Source organism: Chaetodon auriga, chromosome 23 (genome assembly GCF_051107435.1).
Source record: "Chaetodon auriga isolate fChaAug3 chromosome 23, fChaAug3.hap1, whole genome shotgun sequence".
Classification (NCBI taxonomy): domain Eukaryota; kingdom Metazoa; phylum Chordata; class Actinopteri; order Chaetodontiformes; family Chaetodontidae; genus Chaetodon; species Chaetodon auriga.
The window spans coordinates 3,976,781-4,001,703 of NC_135096.1; the positions used below are offsets into that span (position 1 = coordinate 3,976,781).

At 42.3% G+C, this 24,923-nt stretch overlaps 1 protein-coding gene across 1 annotated transcript in view; it reads right to left on the reverse strand.

The window, feature by feature from the left end:
• Positions 1-2,451: 2,451 nt before the first annotated feature.
• The window catches only part of LOC143316314 (uncharacterized), a 40,852-nt gene continuing 18,380 nt past the window's right edge, over positions 2,452-24,923 (reverse strand). The window contains exons 6-12 of the mRNA XM_076724201.1: positions 13,884-14,100; positions 11,896-13,729; positions 11,637-11,810; positions 5,683-5,856; positions 5,181-5,354; positions 4,093-4,139; positions 2,452-3,924 (exon numbers count right to left, since the gene is read on the reverse strand). Of these exons, the coding sequence (XP_076580316.1) occupies positions 3,380-3,924; positions 4,093-4,139; positions 5,181-5,354; positions 5,683-5,856; positions 11,637-11,810; positions 11,896-13,729; positions 13,884-14,100 (3,165 nt within the window). The 3' untranslated portion in view covers positions 2,452-3,379. The remainder of the gene's footprint in view (positions 3,925-4,092; positions 4,140-5,180; positions 5,355-5,682; positions 5,857-11,636; positions 11,811-11,895; positions 13,730-13,883; positions 14,101-24,923) is intronic.

Below are 24,923 nucleotides of genomic sequence, written 5' to 3' on the forward strand. Positions count from 1 at the left end.
AAGGAGATGTTTTTGATTAGTACATCGACATTTGCGGATATGCCATGTGGTTAAATATATAATAAGATTAATGATATAAAATAGTTTTTTTGTTTGTTTGTTTTTCGCAGATGGATAGTTAGTGAAGCCAAACAATACATGTTCAAAGCAAAGGGAAAAATGTGGTTCAATACAAGTAAAAATCAAGTTACAAATATCTTCCCATAATTTGGTGGAGAAGGGGCAAGACCAAAATAAATGAAATATATCTTCAGGGTGGCCTTCACAGAAAGAGCAGTTTATATCTCTATCTTTGTTGAATCGTTGTAAACAAACTTTAGACGGGTAAAATCTGTGAATTATTTTGAAAGACACTTCTTTTACTTTATTATTTAAGATATATCTAGCTGGCAAAGTCCAGATCTTTTTCCAGTCAAGGTTATTAATAAAGGCGTTCCAATAAGCTACCACATATGGAACTGATACGACAGCTTTCTGAAATAATGAGCGTATACGACGATTACAGTTACGTGTTGAACAGAAACAGATTTGACCAATTTCAAGTTTGGTTGGATCAGTGGGTAATAATGATGGATTCTATCCTGCTGTGCTTTTAAATAGCATAATTACTCCATCAGGGATTGCATTTATAATAATATCAAATTCTTTAATAGGGAATATGATACTACATTTTAGGAAAAATTCTTGATACGTCATTAATGACCCATCTGGATTAAACAACTGATGAACCAAGAGTATGTTGTGAGTAAACCAAAAAGGGTAAAATAAGGATTTGTTTCTATATGTGATGTTGTTGCGATGTGAGGTGCAGAGGACAAAAACATCATGCAGGCAGGGAGTTATGCTGAAAAATTTAAGCAGACTTTTATTGTCAGTCTCTAACAAAAAAAAAACAAAAAAAAAAAAACTTAACAATACCCTTTAGCTTCCATTACTCAGCTTAGAATGAATCTGGTGCTGCTCTTCTTAAACCAGTCCACTCTCTCTCCCAGTGCTCTCACATATATAGCATAGGAGCCTGCCTTGCCCGTTCAAACTGACCTATCAGGTCAGCACTGCAGGAAAGAGGGTTGACAAGCTTAACCACAAATACCCAATGTCTTTCTTAGCTTGCTTATACAACAAAGCCTCATTTCATTCTTCAACCTGTTATCATAAATACCATATATTCAAAATAAGCAAATCATTTAAATATCACACAGTACTTGACTCAATTACCAGTCATTTGATCACTCATCCTTTGACCAATCAGATCTGAGGATCCGCCTACTCCTACAGCACATAAAAGGGCTATTGTTCAGGCGTGCTTCCTCTTTGAACACCAGCGCAAGATGGCCTCCACAAGGACTCACACTCTGACAGGTTAAAACTTTGATTACCACTTGAGATTAATAGATTCTTCAGAAACAGACTTCTAATGCTGAGTACAACTATACAAAGTTTGTATTTGTCAATTAGTCCATTGAACTAAAATTTAATAAAGAAAACAAAGGAATTGTGTGAGAGTATCTGTTCACCTTACCTAAGAAAAGCAGGGGTTTAACCAATAGTGAGGGAGTTGAGGCTTCCTCACAGATGTCTTTATTGTTCCATATGTAGTATTTATGTGGGGAAAAATGATGTTTGTAGATCAATGACCAAGAGAGAAGCACCTGTTTATGAAAGTGGGATAGTTTTGAGGGGATTTTTTTCAACATTATAATTACAAAGTAAAATGAAATTTAGGCCTCCTGATTTAGAAAAAATAAAATTTGGTATGAAATTACAGATTGATAATTGGTTCTTGATGAATTGTTTAAGCCAACTTATTTTGAAAGTATTATTCAAAGTGTAAAAGTCTAAGAAGTTAAGGCCACCTTTATCATGAGTTTATGATTACTGATTTTTTAATATAATTGTTACAACCCCTAGCTCGTAGTGGGAAAAGGGAAGCAACATAAACCAGTTGTAATTGGTTAAGGATAAATGGCAGATAGAACTGAAAACATCTATATCAGATGACGAGTGGAATCAGAGTCTGAAAGATAATTTTTGAAACATAAAATCGGCCTTCTGCCAAGAATATGCTTGGAAGATAAATATACGGTATTTTAGAACACCAGTGATGTTCAGCAAATATACACAGAATAATTCTAGCTGCTGGAGGGAATGCGGGGAAGACAAAGCGGACCACACTCACATATTCTTTACATGTAAAAAAATAGAAATGTATTGGTCAGAAGTCATACACATAATAGAACAGATGTTTGGGAAATTGGGCCAATTTAATAAACACACTTTATGGTTGGGAATAGGTTTGAATGGCCTTTGAAAGGATGAAGAATATTTAGGTTATTTTAGGTTATTTTAGGTTATGTTTGACTGTGCCACACGGGTGAAAGATAACAAAAAACTAAATATTGTGTCAAGTTATTTAAATAACAGGATGTGTATTGTAGGAATGTCGTATACTGTACTGACACAATAAAGCATAAAAAAAAAGTTTCCTTTTTTTCAGTTGTTTCTCATGTACCGTTGAAGTTTGAAGACTTTTCTAAAAGTCTTTGACAGATTTGTTTAACAACGATTTCCAAACTTGTTTTTCTGCTTTCGAAGATGAAACTTGACTCCAAATCAAAGTTTGAGTCACAAACAGTATCACGACATGTTATCAGACACCAAAACCTCTGCTGGTCAGACTGAAGGCTTGTTGGTGGTAATAAAGTTGTTTGAATGAAGTGGACGTCTGCTAACGAGGTCCACGTCCTTCAGGTTGTCTCTGGTATTGAGGGAAACCTGCGCTGCTCTCGCTGTGGTCACTTGTCTTGGATTTTGAAGGTTGCTGTCTCCTTCCTCATGTCTTAATACGTCAACAAACAGTTCAAGTGTTATCAGCCATCAGGAATTAGTTTGTGCTCACTTGATTCTTGGTTCAGCTCGATGTTGTTGCGTAAAATGAACCATGAAAACACAACATGAAGTGAAACAATCAAGAAAATATCAGACATTTTAACAGTTAGCGGTCTCCTTGATTTCTAATAATCTGTATCAGCCCTGAAAAAAACGTACCGGTGGACCTCTAGTCCTGATCTGAGAGACACAACAAACACTCACAACAACATTCAGCTTTGATTGGAACAAGATCCAGAATTGAAATCAACACACAGCTGAAGGTTCAAGTCAACAGCGTTTCCACAGTTTAATGATCACAGCTTCCATCTTTAAAGGACTGGAAGTGGAAGAAGTTCACAAAGTAAATGAGGAATCTTTTCAATCATTTTCAACAAAGTTCATCGATCAATTTATTCCAATAACCTGAAAGACTGATGTGACTGAGATCCTGCACAGACTCAACTGATCTGTTCAGCAGTGTTTCTCTAACAGGAGGAGACTCTCCCTCCTACAGAGGACACAGAGATGCTGAGGAACCAGACCTGAACCAGGACCAGAATCCAAAGCCAGGATAAAGAGGTTCAGTGAATGTGGTGTTGAAGGTGTGGAGGTGGATCAGTGAGTCAGAGGAGACACTGTAGAAGGACAGAGTGCCAGCAGGACAGTCCACATACACTCCTACTCTGTGAGAGACAGAGGAGGAGGAGGAGGTGATGAATGTTTCTCTGTTATTGTGACAGACAGAGTAACGACCATCAGAGAAGTAAAGTCTCCAGGACTGATCATTCCATCCAAACACACACTCTCTACTGTCTCCTTTCCTTCTGATTCTTCTGTAACTCACTGATACAGAAACTCTTCCTCTACACTCGACCTCCCAGTAACAGCGACCAGTCAGACCAGTTCCACACAGCAGCTGAGTCCAGTGGTCAAACCTGTCTGGATGATCAGGATATGACTGACACTCCTTCACATCCGTCATCGTCCTGTTGTTGTCAGACAGTTTGATGTTTCTGTTCACCGTGTTTGTGTCCAGTTTGAGTTCACAGGAATCTGATGGAGAGAAGAAGAAGAAAACAGCTGCAGTTATTGATCCATCATCTGCTGATTGATGGACAGTTTGATGATGACATCAGAGATGTGAATGAGTGATGTCACAGTTTGAAGATGGCTGAATGTGCTCTGCTTTGTTTTCATCAGTCAAATTAAAGACACACTTACACTTCCTCAGACCTGGTCTCAACCATCGGACTCCAGCAGGCTCCACCCTGAAAGGAGGAGGGGGGTCAGAGCAGCACGTCCTCTTTCAGCATGCAAACATGGACGTTACATCACTCTCATACACACAAACACAACATGTTGATCCGGCCTGCTTCTCCCTGCTGCCCCTAAACCTCTTCAGCTCTGCTCAGACACTGACAGCGACACTGATTCTCTCTCATCATTAAATCTGCCTTCATCAGCTCATTTCCTCATTTCAATCTGTTGCTGACTTCTATTCTAAGCTGCTTCACTCATTGATCGCTCTCTTGCTCTCCCACCTGTGATGATTAATAATCAGTCTGACTTTGTCTTCACTGAACAAACCAACAGAGCTTTAATCATTGATTATTGGACACGGTTCTCCTCGTCATGTCCCATGTGACCATGCTTCATGTGTTCATTACAAGTGTGAATACTGTCAATAAGTTCAATATCTGAGACAAGTCATCATGACTCTGTTGTGTGGAAATCAAACTTCCTGAAGTTCACCAGAACAAGAAGAGCCACTTGATGTCTGCACATGGAAATATTTACAAGCCATGTTTGCTGTGAAGACCATGTTCAGTCCAATTGTTCTCCACTGATGAAGGAACAGTCCAACATTTTGAAAAAAAAACTTGAATGAAGCATCTCAAAAGTCCTGCTCTGTCCTGTGGTTGTCAGGTTCCAGCAGTTTGAACTAAATAGAACTGCTTTGGACTTATTGGAAGCTTGTTTTTATGTCTTTTGAGGACAAAAGGACATTTGTCAAACTGACAGACAGTTCTTTTACCATGCAGAGATCTGTCCAAACTGCATCAATTATGACCAACAGGTCATTATAATGTTTGTTCCTGGAGATGTTCTCCTTGAGACCTCCAACACAAATATGTCCTTTTCATGTTCAACCAGTGTTTATGTTGTGATCAAAGGACAAAGGTTTCCTACATGTGTGGTTGTTCATGTCTCACTCACATCCACCATCAACCAAAAAGACAGACAACATGTTTCCAGCTCTTCCTCCTCTTTCACACTGACTGACTGTGGCTGCAGCAGCCTCTTCATACCTGAGAGTGTCCAGTCTGCAGTGAGGATCCTCCAGTCCAGCAGACAGCAGCTTCACTCCTGAGTCTCCTGGATGATTGTAGCTCAGGTACAGCTCTCTCAGATGGGAGGGGTTGGATCTCAGAGCTGAGGCCAGAGAAGCACAGCCTTCCTCTGTGATCAGACAGCCTGACAGCCTGAAAACACACAGAACAACACACATGGAAGATCATCTGAGGGTCCTGCTGTGTCTGTCAAATCATTGCTTTCAAAATGAGATCTGATAGGCAACACTTTTGTGGTAATTAATCATGACTGAATCAGGAATAAAGGGATGTCCACTAATCAAAGTCACATGACAACAACACAGAAATGAGGATTTCCATCTCAGGCAGACTTCATTAATGAAAGGAACATTGAGAGAAAAAAATCTGCAAATCAATATATGTATGTGTCAAATGTGTGGACTTCTGAGGTTAAAGAAAGACGTCAACGTTTTCACAACAAGCAGTAACTTGATCTGACCTGAGAGCTTCCAGTGCACAGTGTGGACTCTCCAGTCCAGCAGACAGCAGCTTCACTCCTGAATCCCGCAGGTTGTTGTTACTCAGGTCCAGCTCTCTCAGACTGGAGGACTGGGATCTGAGGACTGAGGACAGAACTTCACAGCTTCTCTCTGAGAGGTTACAGCCACTCAGTCTGAAGAAGAAGAAGAAAAAGAACATTTATTTTAAAATGTTGAGTCTCGTCTCAGCGTGCATTCAAATCTTTGCTGTTCCATCATAAACATGTTGTAGATGTGACAATAAATCATCACTGAATCAGGAATAAACAGACATCCAGAAACCAACGTCACATGATATAAAAAATGAATTTGGGAGAAAATGGGGCTCATTGATATTTTGAGTTATTGTGAAATGATGTTCAGTAATAATTTCCACGAATCTGAATGTGTGAGTTTGATTTAAAAAAATCTCACAAATGAAAGTTTAGCTGTAGAAATATTTTTCCATGTTTGAAAATGTTTTGTGAAAACAGATAATCTGAAAATACTTCAGATATTTTCAGCAGTGAAGTTTCAGAATCTGAGAGACTGAAACAAAAATTTTCTGTCTTTGTGAGTGACACTGAAGTTTCAGCTACAAGTTCACTGAGGTGGTAGGAAATAATTCACTGAGCGTCTCTCAGTCCACGCAGGCGTCCATTCATTGTCCTCATGTCTGTAAGAACACAGCTGTGCTGCTGTTCCACTGACTGAAAGCTCAGAGTTGTGTGATATATTCAGAGGAACAGTTTGAGTCAGCCATAGAGGCTGTGTTCTGTGGAGCTCTGGTTGTGTCTGTGGTTGAGGCTGTCACAATCCCTCCTGATGGCCACACACATCAAGCACCACTTTGCTTCATTCTCTGGCGAGCTGGACCCAGACCCAGCTCTGAGACTGGACCAGCACCTGCAAACAGCAGCCTGTCCAGCCATTGGATGGACCCTGCAGTCGCCATCTTCCCTGATGAGTCCTCTCTCTCTGGTCAAACAAACCCTACCCACACCTGACCTGCTTCAGACGAGGTTCTGTTCACAGTTTCAGACTGAACTTTAATTCTTCTCCTGATGGTTTTCTCTATGAGGATCCAGACTCTCAGCTGAGGGAATACGTTCTGTCTGCAGACCTGCTGAGCCAGACGTTCAAAGCCGTGTGACCACAGCAGAACAAACCTGATGCTTCATGTTGTTTTCAGCCACAGGAACCTTCTTGCATTTAGCTGGTAATCAATCATTTTGTCTCTGTTTGCTTCAGGTCACATAAACACTTTAAATCTGACACAGCAGATCTTCAACACACTAAAAGAATGATGAAGGTGCAGAATCTAGAGACCACTTTGGATTCTGGTTTTATGTTTGGTCCTGATTTACTGTCAGTTTAATTTGACACTGCTGGTACTGCAGCTAATAGAACAACTGATGAGTTTATTGGTATTTATCATCGGCTCGTAGCTTTCTGTCAGCATGTCTCTCTTGTCTTATTTGCAGGAACAGTTTTGATGAACCAAACATCTCTTTTTTTGGAATCTGCACAGAGTCTGATGAAGGAAACCTCAGTGAACAAAGAAAGCTGTTTTGTCAAACTTACATTGTAGTTCATCCTCCAGAGCAACACATGATACAGCCTCTATGCTTGTCAATACAAACAGTAAGTTGATCTGACCTGAGAGTTTCCAGTGCACAGTGTCGACTCTCCAGTCCAGCAGACATCAGCGTCACTCCTGAATCCTGCAGGTAGTTGTTACTGAGGTCCAGCTCCCTGAGACTGGAGGACTGGGATCTGAGGACTGAGGACAGAACTTCACAGCTTCTCTCTGAGAGGTTACAGCCACTCAGTCTGAAGAAGAAGAAGAAAAAGAACATTTATTTTAAAATGTTGAGTCTCTTCTCAGCGTGTGTTCAAATCTTTGCTGTTCCATCATAAACATGTTGTAGATGTTCATTCACTGTCTTCACGTCTGTAAGAACACAGTCATGTGTCCTTCATGAGGGGACAGTGTCAGACCTGAATCCAGTTCCTGAGTGTCATGTTTAAACCTGCTGGATGAAGTTTAAAGTTTCAGACTCTCGGATGTGCAGTTAGAAATAAACAGGAGGCTCTGAGAGTGATTGAGTGCTGAAACAAATATATGAAGTGAATGATTTAAAGGATCAGCAGTTTTCTGCCAGCATTCCTCTCTCATCTTATGTGCAGCAACAGTCTTGATTTTCTTCTTTTATTTTTTACATTCTCCAAAGCTCTCCATTATAACAACCTGTTCCTCTGGACTGAAGGAGGGGGGACATGATTGGTCCTTTTTGTGGTGACAAAGAGTCAAATGATGGAGCAAACGTCTCTTTTTATGGGAACGTGCACAGAGCCTGATGAAGGAAACCTGAGTTAACAAAGGAAGCTGATAACCACCGTCGTGATGCCGTTATCTCTGCCTGGAGTTCATGTTTAGTTGAGGCAGCTCACACAAAGGAAGCCTGGCTTGGTCCAGTTTGTTTTGTCCTTCATTCCACTGAGCTTCACATGAGACAGCCTCTGTGCTGGACTCAAACTGCTGACTCATAGTCCTTCAGAATTCATGTTTCCCATGACTCAGCACTCTGATCAATAGTCAATTCATCGGATTTAATGACCCACGCTGCACTTTGTGAAACCTCACTGTAGGAAATATTCCTGCACAGATTTTAATTACAGATACGCAAAATATTTGGACAGCGACGAAACTTTATGACACATCGGCAAACTTGAATTTGAGGGATTTTTGTTTTTAATTCACACATTCAGACACATGCACACATTTTTCAGACATGCACAGAAAAGATGATCCACAACTGCAGGCTGGGAAATTATTTCTGATCATCATTTCACAAACTCAAAATCATCAATCTCAGTCAGAGATCTGAAAATAAACAAAATAGAGAAAAAGATTCAAATCCGGACATGAGAGAGACCTTAAATTAAATGAATCTCTAAATGTACAGATCTAACTTAAATCTGTCAACACAAACAGTAACTTGATCTGACCTGAGAGTTTCCAGTGCACAGTGTTGACTCTCCGGTCCAGCAGACAGCAGCTTCACTCCTGAATCCTGCAGGTTGTTGTTACTCAGGTCCAGCTCTCTCAGACTGGAGAACTGAGATCTGAGGACTGAGGACAGAACTTCACAGCTTCTCTCTGAGAGGTTACAGACACACAGTCTGAAGAAGAAGAAGAAAAAGAACAATTATTTTAAAATGTAGAGTCTCTTCTCAGCATGTGTGCAAATCTTTGCTGTTCCATCATAAACATGTTGTAGATGTGACAATAAATCATCACTGAATCAGGAATAAACAGACATCCAGAAACCAACGTCACATGATATAAAAAATGAATCTGGGAGAAAATGAGGCTCATTGATATTTTGAGTTTTTGTGAAATGATGTTCAGTAATAATTTAACAGCCTTCAGTCGAACATCATCTTTTGTGTGAATGTGAAAAAATAGTTTGCACGAATCTGAATGTGTGAGTTTGATTTAAAAAAATCTCACAAATGAAAGTTTAGCTCTAGAACAATTATTCCATGTTTGAAAAGGTTTTGTGGAAACAGATAATCTGAAAATACTTCAGATATTTTCAGCAGTGAAGTTTCAGAGTCTGAGAGACTGAAACACAAATTTCCTATCTTTGTGAGTGACACTGAAGTTTCAAGCTACAAGTTCACTGAGCTGGTGGGAAATAATTCACTGAGCGTCGCTCAGGCCACGCAGGCGTCCATTCATTGTCCTCATGTCTGTAAGAACACAGCTGTGCTGCTGTTCCACTGACTGAAAGCTCAGAGTTGTGTGATATATTCAGAGGAACAGTTTGAGTCAGCCATAGAGGCTGTGTTCTGTGGAGCTCTGGTTGTGTCTGTGGTTGAGGCTGTCACAATCCTTCTTGATGGCCACACACATCAAGCACCACTTTGCTTCATTCTCTGGCGAGCTGGACCCAGACCCAGCTCTGAGACTGGACCAGCACCTGCCAACAGCAGTCTGTCCAGCCATTGGATGGACCCTGCAGTCGCCATCTTCCCTGATGAGTCCTCTCTGGTCAAAACAAACCCTGCCCACACCTGACCTGCTCCAGACGAGGTTCTATTCACAGTTTCAGACTGAACTTTAATTCTTCTCCTGATGGTTTTCTCTATGAGGATCCAGACTCTCAGCTGAGGGAATACGTTCTGTCTGCAGACCTGCTGATCCAGACGTTCAAAGCCGTGTGACCACAGCAGAACAAACCTGATGCTTCATGTTGTTTTCAGCCACAGGAACCTTCTTGCATTTAGCTGGTAATCAATCATTTTGTCTCTGTTTGCTTCAGGTCACATAAACACTTTAAATCTGACACAGCAGATCTTCAACACACTAAAAGAATGATGAAGGTACAGAATCTAGAGACCACTTTGGATTCTGGTTTTATGTTTGGTCCTGATTTACTGTCAGTTTCATTTGACACTGCTGGTACTGCAGCTAATAGAACAACTGATGAGTCTATTGGTATTTATCATCGGCTCGTAGCTTTCTGTCAGCATGTCTCTCTTGTCTTATTTGCAGGAACAATTTTGATGAACCAAACATCTCTTCATGTGGAATCTGCACAGAGGCTGATGAAGGAAACCTCAGTGAACAAAGAAAGCTGTTTTGTTTAACTTACATCGTAGTTCATCCTCCAGAGCTACACGTGATACAGCCTCTATGCTTGTCAATACAAACAGTAAGTTGATCTGACCTGAGAGTTTCCAGTGCACAGTGTCGACTCTCCAGTCCGACAGACAGCAGCTTCACTCCTGAATCCTGCAGGTTGTTGTAACTCAGGTCCATCTCTCTCACACTGGAGGACTGGGATCTGAGGACTGAGGACAGAACTTCACAGCTTCTCTCTGAGAGGTTACAGCCACTCAGTCTGAAGAAGAAGAAGAAGAAGAACATTTATTTTAAAATGTTGAGTCTCTTCTCAGCGTGTGTTCAAATCTTTGCTGTTCCATCATAAACATGTTGTAGATGTTTATTCATTGTCTTCACGTCTATAAGAGCACAGTCATGTGTCCTTCATGAGGGGACAGTGTCAGACCTGAATCCAGTTCTTGAGTTTCATGTTTAAACCTGCTGGATGAAGTTTAAATTTTCAGACTCTCAAATGTGCAGTTAGAAATAAACAGGAGGCTCCGAGAGCGACTGAGTGCTGAAACAAATACATGAAGTGAATGATTTAAAGGATCAGCAGTTTTCTGCCAGCATTCCTCTCTCGTCTTATGTGCAGCAACAGTCTTGATTTTCCTCTTTTATTTTTTACATTCTCCAAAGCTCTCCATTATAACAACCTGTTCCTCTGGACTGAAGGAGGGGGGACATGATTGGTCCTTTTTGTGGTGACAAAGAGTCAAATGATGGAGCAAACATCTCTTTTTATGGGAACGTGCACAGAGCCTGATGAAGGAAACCTGAGTTAACAAAGGAAGCTGATAACCACAATCGTGATGCCGTTATCTCTGCCTGGAGTTCATGTTTAGCTGAGGCAGCTCACACAGAGGAAGCCTGGCTTGGTCCAGTTTGTTTTGTCCTTCATCCCACTGAGCTTCACATGAGACAGCCTCTGTGCTGGACTCAAACTGCTGACTCATAGTCCTTCAGAATTCATGTTTCCCATGACTCAGCACTCTGATCAATAGTAAATTCATCAGATTTAATGAGACATGCTGCACTTTGTGAAACCTCACTGTAGGAAATATTCCTGCACAGATTTTAATGACAGATATGCAAAATATTTCTACAGCTACACAACTTTATGACACATCCGCAAACTTGAATTTGAGAGGTTTCTTTTTTTTCAAATCCTGACATTTGAGAGACTGTTTAAAATAAATGAATCTCTGAATGTACAGAACGAACTTAAATCTGTCAACACAAACAGTAACTTGATCTGACCTGAGAGTTTCCAGTGCACAGTGTTGACTCTCCAGTCCAGCAGACAGCAGCTTCACTCCTGAATCCTGCAGGTTGTTGTTACTCAGGTCCATCTCTCTCAGACTGGAGGACTGAGATCTGAGGACTGAGGACAGAACTTCACAGCTTCTCTCTGAGAAGTTACAGCCACTCAGTCTGAAGAGACACATTAAGGAAGCAATCAGTAAGTTAGATATCAGAGTATTTATTGATGAAGAATCTTCACTATCTCTGTACTTACAGAGCTTTGTTGGAGGCTTTGACCACTGGCAGCAGCCTCAGAAGAGCCTCCTCTGAAGCAGCGAATTTCTTCAGGTCAAACGTGTCCAGATCTTTTTCTGATGACAGTAAGATGAAGACCAGAGCTGACCACTGAGCAGGAGACAGTTTATCTGTGGAGAGACTTCCTGAACTCAAGGACTGTTGGATCTGATCCACCAGAGAACGATCATTCAGTTCATTCAGACAGTGGAACAGATTGATGCTTCGCTCTACAGAAGGTGTCTCTTTAATCTTCTTCTTGATGTACTTGACTGTTCCCTGATTGGTTTTTGAGCCACTTCCTGTCTGTGTCAGCAGGCCTCGAAGGAGAGTCTGATTGGTCTGCAGGGACAGACCCAGGAGGAATCGGAGGAACAAGTCCAGGTGTCCATTTGGACTCTGTAAGGCCTTGTCCACAGCACTCTGGTGGAGATGTGAAAGATGAGGATCTCTGTCTTTGAAGACTTTTGACAACTGGACAACAAGTTTAGACCCTGCACGTTCACGGGAGGTTGTTTGTTCTTCTGACAGCAGATTGACTCCAGAGCTGCTGAATTTCAGGTGGACACGCAGAGCAGCCAGAAACTCCTGAACACTCAGATGGATGAAGCAGAACACCTTGTCCTGGTACAGTCCTCTCTCCTCTTTGAAGATCTGTGTGAACACTCCTGAGTACACTGAGGCTGCTCTGATATCGATGCCACACTCTGTCAGGTCTGATTCGTAGAAGATCAGGTTTCCTTTCTGTAGCTGCTCAAAAGCCAGTTTTCCCAGAGACTCAATCATCTCCTTGCTCCTTGGAGTCCACTGAGAATCTGAGTCAGCTCCTCCATCATACTTCATGTTCTTCACTTTGGACTGAACCACCAGGAAGTGGATGTACATCTGAGTCAAGGTCTTGGGCAGCTCTCCTGCCTCTCTGGTCTTCATCACATCCTCCAGAACTGTAGCACTGATCCAGCAGAAGACCGGGATGTGGCACATGATGTGGAGGCTTCGTGATGTCTTGATGTGGGAGATGATTCTGTTGGCCTGCTCCTTGTTTCTGAACCTCTTCCTGAAGTACTCCTCCTTCTGTTCATCAGTGAACCCTCTGACCTCTGTCACCATGTCAACACACTCAGGAGGGATCTGATTGGCTGCTGCAGGTCGTGTGGTTATCCAGAGGCGAGCAGAGGGAAGCAGTTTCCTCCTGATGAGGTTTGTCAGCAGCACATCCACTGAGGTGGACTTTGTAGCATCAGTCAGGATCTCATCGTTGTGGAAGTCCAGAGGAAGTCGACACTCATCCAGACCGTCAAAGATGAACAAAACCCTGAACTCTTCAAATCTGCAGATTCCTGCTTCTTTGGTTTCAGAAAAGAAGTGATGAACAAGTTCCACCAAGCTGAACTTTTTCTCTCTCAGCACATTCAGCTCTCTGAAAGTGAATGGAAATATGAACTGTATGTCCTGGTGGGCTTTGTCTTCAGCCCAGTCCAGAGTGAACTTCTGTGTTAAGACCGTCTTCCCAATGCCAGCCACTCCCTTTGTCATCACTGTTCCGATTGGTTCATCTCGTCCAGGTGGTTTAAAGATGTCTTCTTGTCTGATTGTGGTTTCTGGTCCGTGTGGTTTCCTGGATGCTGTTTCAATCTGTCTGACCTCATGTTCATCATTGACCTGTCCAGTCCCTCCCTCTGTGATGAAGAGCTCTGTGTAGATCTGATTCAGGAGGGTCCGCTTTCCTGCTTTAGCGATCCCCTCAAACACACACTGGAACTTCTCCTTCAGTTTAGATTTAAGTTGACGCTGACAAACTGGAGCAAAAAGTTCTGAATGAAGACACAACAAATAAATCAATAAGTGATTGATAAAGTTCAGATGAGAATTTAATGTCCTTCTCTAAACATATTTTGGTCCATCTGTTGAGACATCAGTGAATGTTCCACTGATCCAGCAGTTAAACCTCTAGAAAAATCCTCTTACTGCTCTGCAGACGCTCAGCCAGCTCCTCCTCCTCCATTCTCCTCAGGAAGTGCTGTATGATCTTCAGAAATGCCTCTCTGCTGCTCCTCCTCTGCTCTGCATCGTCATCCTCATCCTCCCCCTGAATCTCTAAGCATTCTGGGTCATCTGAACTCAGAACCGTCTTGATCTTCTTCAGCTCGTTCCTCACAAAAGAGACAATGTTCTCCTCCAGCAGCTGGAACAGAAGATGATATGAATGACAGAAACTGAAATCATGAAAGCAAACATCAGATCCATGTTGGACAGACTGACGGTCCACTGGTCTAAAAAGTGCAGTGTGGAGATTATTGTGAACAGAATAGATTTGAAAGCAGCTGTTGTACATGTACAGACCATAAATATGGAGTCCAGGTGAGTTTGATGCTGCTGGGCAGACTGACCATTGGGAACCTCTGAGCTCTCCTGGTGGACTCTGTGGAGGAATCATGAAGAATTAGCTCACATCATGTCCGTCCACACAGAGACAAACACCAGCTGAAGGTCCTTTCAGCTGAAGTGTTGATTCCAACATTGAATCAGATGGTTTCCACTGACATTAAAGTGTTGCTCATACTGCTGATCCCACCGTGAATCAACAGTCCAGTCTGCATTTCTGTGCAGCTTTCACTTTACTGTGCTGGTTGACCAGCTTGTCTGGTTGAGTCCCTCCAGTTCTCATTGACCCCTACAATACTGTGGACAGCATCACACAGCTCACACAAGCTAACTGGATGCTACCTGTCCAGCACAAATTGGCAGTGAGTCACAATAAAGTGAGTGAAACAGGAGAAAAGCAAAGAGAGAAGCAGAGAATACTGGATCAAAGCAAAGCTGAGGGTGATTTCACATCCAGCTGTGTTTCAAATGAAAGCTGGAACGTTCTTCTCTGGACTACATGAAGGAAACAGGTGCAGCTGTTGCTCATAGAAGTTGTTCTGGCTCTTTCTTTTATTCTTGGACAACATGTATTTGTTCTTGTCCACTTGTTGGACACACAACACATATTTGAGCTTTGTCTCCTCTCTGAGCTCCTGCAGCCTTTAGTTACCCATAACACCCTTCTCTGCATCAGACGTCTTCACAGAGGCACAACTCCAGCCTGATGTGAGGTGCCATGATACCGCCGTCAGTGTCGTTCTTGACTTTGTGAATCCATCAGCAGCATCAATCACAAACAGACTGTGTGTTTCCTCAGACTCTCTGTGTTGCTTCATTCTGTGTTTCACAGCAGCTGATCTCAGTCCAGCTGTTATCACTGACATGTTTGTGTTTGTGTTGTCACATGACTGAAAACCACAACATGTTGATTTGATGGAGGAACTCAGTGGAATCAGGGTTAGCCTTCGTTAGCATCTGTTAGCCTCAATCAAGTCACTGTTTATACTCATGCAGTCATCAGTCAGAAGGTGTGTGTGGAGGAAATGTTCAACTGGAGTCAAGAGTTGAAGACTGGTTATACTGGGCAGCTTCCACATGTGAGGATACAAACGAATGAGAAGAAGAACGATGCTGAAAATAAACAAACAGGTTTTAAAAACTTATCTGGATAAATAACAGTTCAAACAAGTATCTGTACGATTTTAATGTTATTAACAGTTTACGTCTTTGCAGGAGACGGTCGATCTCCTTTAAAATGAAAGAGGTGACCCATCGACCGTTCACTCTTCAAGGACACACAGCTGGGTTCAGGTTTGGACTCAGATCCAGGTCCAGGTTCAGGTCCAGGTCCAGGTCCATCAGAGGCTGGTCTCCCATAGATCCTGTCAGACACAGAGGAAGACCACCAGGAATGGAAATGGACTTTTTCTTCTTCAGACTCAGAAGCTGCTGGAGAAACTAGCAGCTATCAACAAGAAAAGGATCAACACACCAAAGTTCAATCAAACATGAAGCTGAATGATTTCAGTCTGTGGATCATCGCTTCATTTGTCCATCAAATCTTGGACCAAAGCAGGACTCAACGGACTGATTTCTGAGCAGATTTTACTGTGATTGACAGACAACAAACTAAACTGTGGAGTCCATCAGCACCAACTCTGTTGGTCTGTTTTCTAACGTTTGCATCACGAGACTCAGCACAAATATCCTGACTGTTATTTAGAGACGATGGTCACTGAAGCATTTTAGTCCAACATTCAAAGAGGAAGTTTGATGGTAAAGAGACTTTGGAAGGTCCCCACTGGATTTGTGCTGAAGTCTCATATTATCCTCAGCTTTCAGTGTCCACATGTGGACATGTCAGTGCTGTTTAGGGACAGATTGGACAAATGTCCTTTAACACTAATCTAGCTCTAACCTTCATCATCGTTCAAGGACAACATGGACATTAGAAGGACAACTGGTCAGACTGGATTTAATGAGGACAAACATCAGCAGTGGACAACATGAGGAGGACATATGGACATTTCAGGTCAAATTGTCCAACATGAGTTTAATACTGAGAACAACTTACTGTCCGTCAGAGACATGTTGCTGTTTAAAAGAAATGGGGAAATCCATTGACCGGTCACTCCTGAAGGACACACATTTGGGTCCAGGTCCAGGTTGATGTGAGGCTGGTGGGTCCTGCTGCTCTGGCCTTCAACACAACACACACACAGCTTTGAGTGTGAATAATGATGGTGGAGGGATTCGAGTGCTCTGACATGGAGACGAGTCCTGGACAGTCAGAGATCCTGGTCTCACCTCTGAGCTTCGGTCTGGCCATCATCGTCCCCACACAGACTGGTTTTAGAGGGACGGACTCCCTCCTCTCTGTCCTCACACCGATTCATGCTGCTGAAGTCACGTCAGCTCACACACACTTTGATCTGGAGAGGAAACACAAATCATTCATGTGCACATCAACTGAAATCATCCTTTCATGGTTTCTCCGGTCCAAATATCAGCTGCTCCTCCTCTGATTGGCTGTTATCCCGTCTTTCATATCAGTGTCAGCTGAATGCAGTCAGACAGCAGTGTGAGGCCGAGCTGCTGTACTTCTATCAGTCCACTAGATGGCGCCATGAAGCTGCAGTGAAGTGAACACACACTTGATGCCTGGACGACCGTTGACATCCACTGACACACACTGACTGAATCTGACAGGAAGCTTCAGTTTGTGGAATATTCAGTAAATTCAACATGACTGAAAGTTTCTTTACGGCTGAACGATCCTCGATCATCAATAAGTGAAGGAGAAAGTCAAATATTTACACAGGAGGAATGTAAAATAGTAGAAATATTCAAGTACAGTACAAGTACTTCCAGACTGTATTTAATTACTTTATTTAATTTAATTACTGTATTTAATTAATACTTAAATTATTTACTTTCCACCACTGAGAGATAATTTCAAAATAAAAGCCTGTCTCAATCAAGCCCTCTCAGGTCATATTAAAACAGGAATCTTTCATTTGATTCTTGATCACATTGAAGCACAAAGTGAGAAAAAGCAGCGACACTCGTTGCTGTTGGAGGAGAGTTCAGAGCTCTGACAGCTCATTTAGTGACACAGTTACAGATTGAACAGAGAAATAAAAGTTTTCAGCTCCTCACAGCCCTCTGAATGCTCCTTCCTGCTGTCTCCACATCAACTATTGAGGATCAACTCGCTCTGCTTCTGCTCTTATTCCAGCGTTTACACTCACAAACATCCACACAACATGGCCGATGTTTTTAACAGAGCTGCTTTCACCTCCTTCGTCCAGAGTTCACAGTTAAACTCAGAGTTTGGAGAAACGATGGACGGAGCTGCAGATCGATGCCCTTTGTGCTGAAGCTAAGCTAACGACAGCTTGAGTAAAAAAACACCTGAAACGAGTTACTTTACCTTCAGCTGGAGCTTCAGAGGAGAAAACAAACTGTGACACTCCAAAGGCAGAAAGTGACAGTAAACTTTAAACAGTCGTCCAACTGGAGAAACCAGTTTACACCAACAAAAGTGATCAAACTGGTTGACAAGCCCGAATTTGCAGGTCTGTTTGAAGCTGATTCGTTGATTTGGGACGCTTCAGCTGCAAAGACAGCTGGTCCGGCTGCTTCTGCTGATGATCGCAGTCAGACGACATGACAGAGTCGGTCAGTGGGTTATTTTAGCTGTTTAGCAGCAAAAGGAACGGAGCTGCAGACGTCAGATGGAGTCAATGGACTTCATGATGTGAACCAAAGATGAACAAAGCAATGAACAGCTGGAAAAGACCCTCTCCTCTTTGGAGACTTGGCTAAAATGCTGCTTTACTGTGACTCTACAAGTGATTGAAGTTTACAGGTTTGTGAGATTTGGGGTCTCATCAAACACACTAGTGGCCGTCAGATTGGACTTTTGTCCAATGTTGTAAGGAAGGAAGCATGTTAGCGCCATCGTGTCTTCCATTGGAATTCATTTCTGTGTTAATGACTCAGGATGATGAGACATCTTTGCTCTTTCTGGTCTGTTACCTCTGAAAGAACATTTCTGTGCCCTGAGTGACAAAAAGCATCTTTATATCCAGGTACAACAATGCACCTGCTGCAAAGGTGCTGAACTGTTAGCCAATGAGCTACAGCTGGAGTCACTCGCCATGTTGTGCCTTTATGAGGCACAAATGTTCCCTTACATTCAGATACAAAATGGATTTAAAGAACAATGAAACTAAATCCTTTTTTACATGTGAACCAATCAGTTTTCAGTGGGTTTCAATGAGGGCGTTGCTCTGCCGGGAAAACGTCACAAAAGGCAAAAGGTGGAAGGAGCCATTCACTAATCGATGAGCGCAACAAAACTCCACTTCGCAGCGTACATGCAACAAAACTGAGCGGAAAGTACACCAACGAGACGCAAACTCCTGATTCACATGCAGGGTTAGAGTCAGTGTTTCAGCACTGACGCTGGAGGCATCGGGCTTTGAGACGTTCATCAGTCACTTCTGAAGGCCAAACACACATGTGGAGCACCGATTTACAGATTTAAAGAGGAGGCTTCAAATTCTGAGCATAACATGCAGAAAATTAACAGGATATTAAATCTGCATCAAACACATTCAGGAAACTCAAATGTGGGATTTCGACTCCTTCCAGGAACTTCATGAAAATAATAATAACAAATAACATGAATTGAAAAATTTGAGCTTGAAAACAATCAGTTAATGAGTTACTTCACTCCATTTTGATGATTGATGATGATTTGCAGCAGCAACATGAAGACAGTTTCCAAAGATGAGATGTTTCAGACGCCCAGGCAGCACACTCGCTGCATCAGCTGTTTTTATCATCAGTGGTTTTCACAGGAAGGTTTAAAGGTGCAGCAGCATGAAGAGCATGAGTCACGAGGAGGTCTGAAATGGGAACAAACTATTCTGGATGGAAAACAACTCAGTTTATATGACGGGTTAGTCTTAATCTGAGTACTTAGTTTAGTCTTAATCATAAAAAGTGAGACGTCACATGGACTTAATCTGTATGTGATGACCCACTGAAGACATCATTTCATCATATATTAAGGTAATCAACCATACGTCGAACAGGACATTCATTTTTCAGTTTAGCCATATTTTTTCTGGATAAATGCAGCAAATTTACCTTGAAAGTTCCCTGTAAATAGAGAGGTGGACTTTATGGGTGCACTTAGCGTCTATTTTTCAAACTACGCTCATTAAAAGAAGAAGCAAAGAAAACACTAACACAGCTGACCAAGTCTACAAAATCCAAGCTTTAAATCAAGCATGTCTGCAGGAGACGATTCATTCCTGAATCCAAGCAGTCGTTTAGTGTTGGTGTATTTACGTGAGGTGGACCGTCAGTACTGCAGGACAGTCCAGACGCCTCCTCTCCCACAGTGAGGGTCCATCTGTCCTCTGAAGACAGACGTCAGGAGGTTCAGTCTGTCCCTGAAGTCCATTCCTGCATTGCATAAAAAGAACAACACTAAAAGTCACTGCAGCTCGTTCAGACTCAAAACTCCTTCACAGACTGAATGACCTCAACTGGAAATGTTTATTTTACAGTGGCAGCAATTTCATGACACGGTCGAGGCGTCTTTATGTGTTTTCAGACGCTCATTTTGTCGATTTTCACAAGAAACTCAACAGACACCAACATGGATTCCTGTTGTCAAAAGACAGAAAACGCTCAGATTGCGACAGATAACAACAGCGACATGTTTTTACACCACCAACAGCTGGAGGTAGTAAAAACACATCAACATTACTCCAGTATCCAGAGAGAAATCTCGTCCATCGTCCTTGTGAGTGTCCTGGACTCTCAGATCACTGCATCATACAGATGGTCCCAACATTGAGACAGCACCTGAAGAGGACTAAACCATCCAGGACCACAGGAAGGTGATGGACTCCAGAAGCAACTGACATGCTCCAGGATGCATGGAGTGTCATGACTGGGAGTCTCTGAGAGGCCCTGAGGACGACAACAACAACATATATCAACATATACAAAACAGCAGGTCTGTGCATCAACACCTTCTACACCAGGTGTGAGAGGTCCCCGACCACAAACTCTGATGGCCCACTGTCCCCCCACTGAGGGTTCTGCATGATGCCAGAGCCAGACAGCAGGCCAGGAGGACAGCGGCAGTGGTTTGACTCTAAAGTTCTGGCCATCTCTGCCATATCGGACCTTTATTGATGCTTGAATCATTTACATTAACGCTGCAGCAAGTCTGTCTATATTTCTGATGGTTCACAGTGGATTCATTTCAGGAACTGAAGAGAAAATTAATCAACGTCTTCAAAAACTCTGGATGTGCACAGTTTTCTTCAAACCAATGAAAACATGGTGTGAAGCTGTGAGAATATTTGAAGCTGTTCCAGTAAAAGACCAGCAGAGACGGACTCCTGTTTCAATAAAGCCTCATGAACAGAAAGAAGACAAACATCAACATCCAGCAGCAACTCTTCAAAGTCAACCATCACAATGAAAATCCACACAAACCATCAGCAGCACAGACTGCTGCAGCCACCAGAGGGCAGCATCACACTGAGCTTCTCAGGCTCACCTGGTCAGTGACCAGGTCACCACGCAGGAGTTCTGGGTCCTGAAGTTCAAATCAAAGACCATCAGAGGAACATGGCTCCTGCCACAGAAACATGGAGGAGACAAAGAGAAGGAACTGAGCTGAAACTGTAAAGATCAGGCCCTTTAAGGTCATCTCATGTGTTTTCATCCCATGATCTTTAACCTACATGAATGTCTTTCATAGCCTAGAGTCGGAAGGATAACATGACTGGTGAGAGTCACTTCTCCACTTCTCATAACAAAAAGGCAGATGGCACTCTGGTTGTTGACAGTCTTGTCTCCTCTTCTCTGTTTGTGATGTCTATTGCATTTAGATACGCGCTTCACACAACACACCCTCATTCAGGTTGTTTATCACATGTCCAGAACAAAGATATGGTATGCCCAGGCCTTGGGAACTGACCAATTATATTCTGTAACGTATATCTGATTATTGTACAGGGTTTGGTCAAACCCAACATGATAAATGTGAACTTTTGTCTGACAACTATGCTCATTCTGGCGGAGATCCTGCGGGAGCTCTGTCAGTCTGAGACCAGCGCTGTATTACTTTATATGTGACCTCAATAAATACTTCGACTGTGAACTGAAGATTGCTTCGGACCATTCTTGGGCTTTCAACAAAGAAGTTTAAGCAAAGTAAATGCTTAAGACAGAGAGAAAGGGGGGCAGGTGCCACGGAATGCATTTCGTTCTCGCAGAGGCACGTCCAAACTATTCCCAAAAAGGGCCGTGTGGCTGCAGGTTTTTTCCTCTGACCGATCAAGAGCATGCAGTCTGACCAATCAGCTGTCTGAAGACTGGGATCAGCTGATGAAATGAGTCAAGTCTGTTGTGCTGCTGCTTGACTCGAAAGAAAACCTTCGGCCACTCGGCGCTTTGTGGAATAGAAAAAAAAAAAAAAAAAAAAAAAATTGAGGTCAAAATCACTGCTTTTTAATGGTTTGTAAGTGTAGGACTTATTGTCGTTGTTACTTCCTAAGGTGGATGCAATGACTTGTTTTGTCCACTAGATGGAGACAAGTGACTACGGACACAACAGTTTATCTGCGTTGAAGTCGAGGACCCACTGCTAAAGAACAATGAGATACTCCTTTAACACCGAGAGCTTTGACCTTTGTGTCTGTCTGTCTGTCTGTCTGTGTGTCTGTCTGTCCATGTCAGTGTGATCCATTAGTCCTGTGCTTTTTTCATTGCAGCATATTTGAATAGAGCAGCCTATGAAACACTAATGCTGGACAGAGCAGAGTAGGTGTTGGATACATTCTATATGTAACCAGCAGGTTAGGTCTGTCCCACCACCGCTGTATTCTAACAGTAACGTCCCCGCTTCTGCCGGTCACGCGTCTGCAGCGAGGCTCCTAATCAGCACCATTAGCGGCACATAAATAGCAGCGGGTAGCAGCACGTCAGCCGATCTCTCTCTCTCTCTCTCTCTCTCTCACTCTCTCTCTCTTTCTCTCGCTGTCCGTGTTTGTGTCCATGGCCTGTTGTACAGCCAAGGTAATGTTACTATTGTTGTAGTGTTTGAGTGAGCAACGCACAGACAGCAAGATTGTCTAACCTGCGTTTGTGTCTTTGCAGCAGTGACTGCCACTGCTGCTTTGTGCTTGTTGAAACTCACTTGAGTTTTTAGTTTCTTTTATTGGGTTTAAGTGCAAGGTTTTATTCAGTGATTTTAGACTATTTATACATATATCTTTTATTCTTCTTCTTATTATTATTGTTATTATTGTATATTCTTAATTCGTTTTACATTTTACCAAAGATTGTAGCTTGTTTTAGGGTTGTGAGGCTTGTTTTTGTGTAACTACATTTTAAAACTGGCTGATTCATACAGAGGTGGCCTTGTGCTTTACCGTGTAAAAGGTGGCTGTGTGATTTGACTTATTTATTCCCTTGTGTGTTCTTTTATATTTTAGTGTGCTTTGTTTGCAGTGTTTTATTTTAATGCCAACCTAAAAGTGTGACACCTTTGTATGTTTCCTTTTTTTTATTCAAGCCCTCCACCTTATATTTTTTTTCTAGGTTCTTCTTAGTATGTTTTTAATTATTTAAAAATCACTGAAGCCGAGACACTGAACAATCTTCCTTCAGTTTTATGTTCTTTTGTGTCATATTGTTTGTGATGTTTTGCATCACTGAAGGAGATTAAAAACAAAAGAAAACTCTTTTTATCAACTCAAAACCACGTCTCTGTTAATTCTTTGTGAATCTTACCTGTGTGGTCAAAGTAATAATTAATAACATGATGTATTCCAGGGTGGCGTTGTCGGGTTGTTAACTCAGTTGATCTCGAGTTTAGCCAAGACCTTATTGGGTTGCAAACATATTTGGAAAATTTGTATACAAGTTATAAAATGTTGATGGGATAATGCTGCATGCTCCTCTTTTGTCATTCTCTTGCAGACAAACTCCTGGCTGCTCCGGATGTCCTCTGTCCTCGGCTGTCTCGTCCACCCACCCTCCCTCGTCTCCCCAGCCTCCTGTCTGACCCTGCAGCTGGATCTGGACCTGGAACCGAACCTAAAGATTGTCTTATTCCCATTTGACCTTTGACCTAACCTGCCTCTGATTCGCCACCTCCTCTCATGTTGCCTCATCCTAACCACTCTGTCTGTGTCTGCCTGCCTGTCTGTTGTCACCCCCTCTGGTAGCCGCTGAGGGGACCTGCACAGACCACACTCAGGATTTGGCTGTGAAAATGCGCAACGCCTGAGAGTTCAGCTGGAGCGAGAGGAACGAGAAAAGAAGATGATTCCCCGAGACGGAACTGAAAAACCAATCTGTGTAGATCTCTCATCTTTGTATAGTCTATGTACATTTAAGGTCTAACCCTTTACACCCTTTACAGTCTGTACAAAGTGTGACATCCTCTGTCCTTTGACCCAGCAAGCCTGAAGTGGTATTGCATCTAGATTTATAGCTTATGTTCACTGTTCATTGGAAATTGTTCATCAAACTATTGTTCACAATTACAGTTCTGTTCATAACACTCTTAGAAAAAACATGTTGTTGTTGACTTGTTCTTTTGCAGTGATTAGTGTGTGTTCTTAATCAATTTAGAAAGTTGTTAAGTTGAGATTTGTCACAGTTTGTTGTTTGCTTGTGCGTGTCTTTGTGTGTTTTGTACCTAAGCCTGAAGTGGTATTTCATCTCGATTTTATTACTTTGAAATCACAATATCATCTTGACAGTTCTTTTAACTTTTAATGAAAAACATTGTGACTTTGAATAAATATGATTCATACAGTTATCACTCATTATTGTTCAATTACACATACAGAGAGGGAGGGAGAAAGAGGGAGATACAGACAGACAGAGAGAATGACAGAGAGACGCTCAGTCGCAAAAGCAGGATCGGCCAAAAGACTGAGGCTGTAGTTTGGACTGTTGACCAGTAGATGGAGACAAATGATAAGGCTTGGCAGCTGGGACAGACTCAGCGAGTCCTCTGGAGCCAGCTCCTAAGAGATTTCTGAATGATAGAAATCAGGAAAACACACTAGATTAACCAGCTGTATGTGCCGTGACAGACAAAGAGACCCACCCTTTTTCAGGTTTGTTTTATTTCCTCACCTGTCAAATCTTTTTATTCTCTGTTGTTTTGATTTCCAATGTTATTTCATTGCTTGGTGTGTGCTTCGATTTTGAACCTTTACTGTTATTGTTATGACTTTATTAATATTTACTTTTTAATTACATTACCGCCCAACGCATCTGAAGAGGGTGTGTATGAAAACCAACGCACAAGAGGAAAGGGAGCAAGAAGCATCCAGAGCAACTGCCTCCCAGAACTTATTTGCCAGAGAGGGCAGAGTTTGGGACTTCTCAGAGCTCGAGGAGTATTGCAAAGATCCAGCTTCTTGTGTCAGCCTATGCCTTCGCCTTCAGAGTCGAGGATTCATCGTCACCAACACTCCTCAAATGTGCCCGACAGTTCAGCCAACTGAGAGGTATGCTGATCTTATTACCACTGCACTGTGACTTGCACTGATGTAGTGACTAATACACCTTTTCTACTCTGTG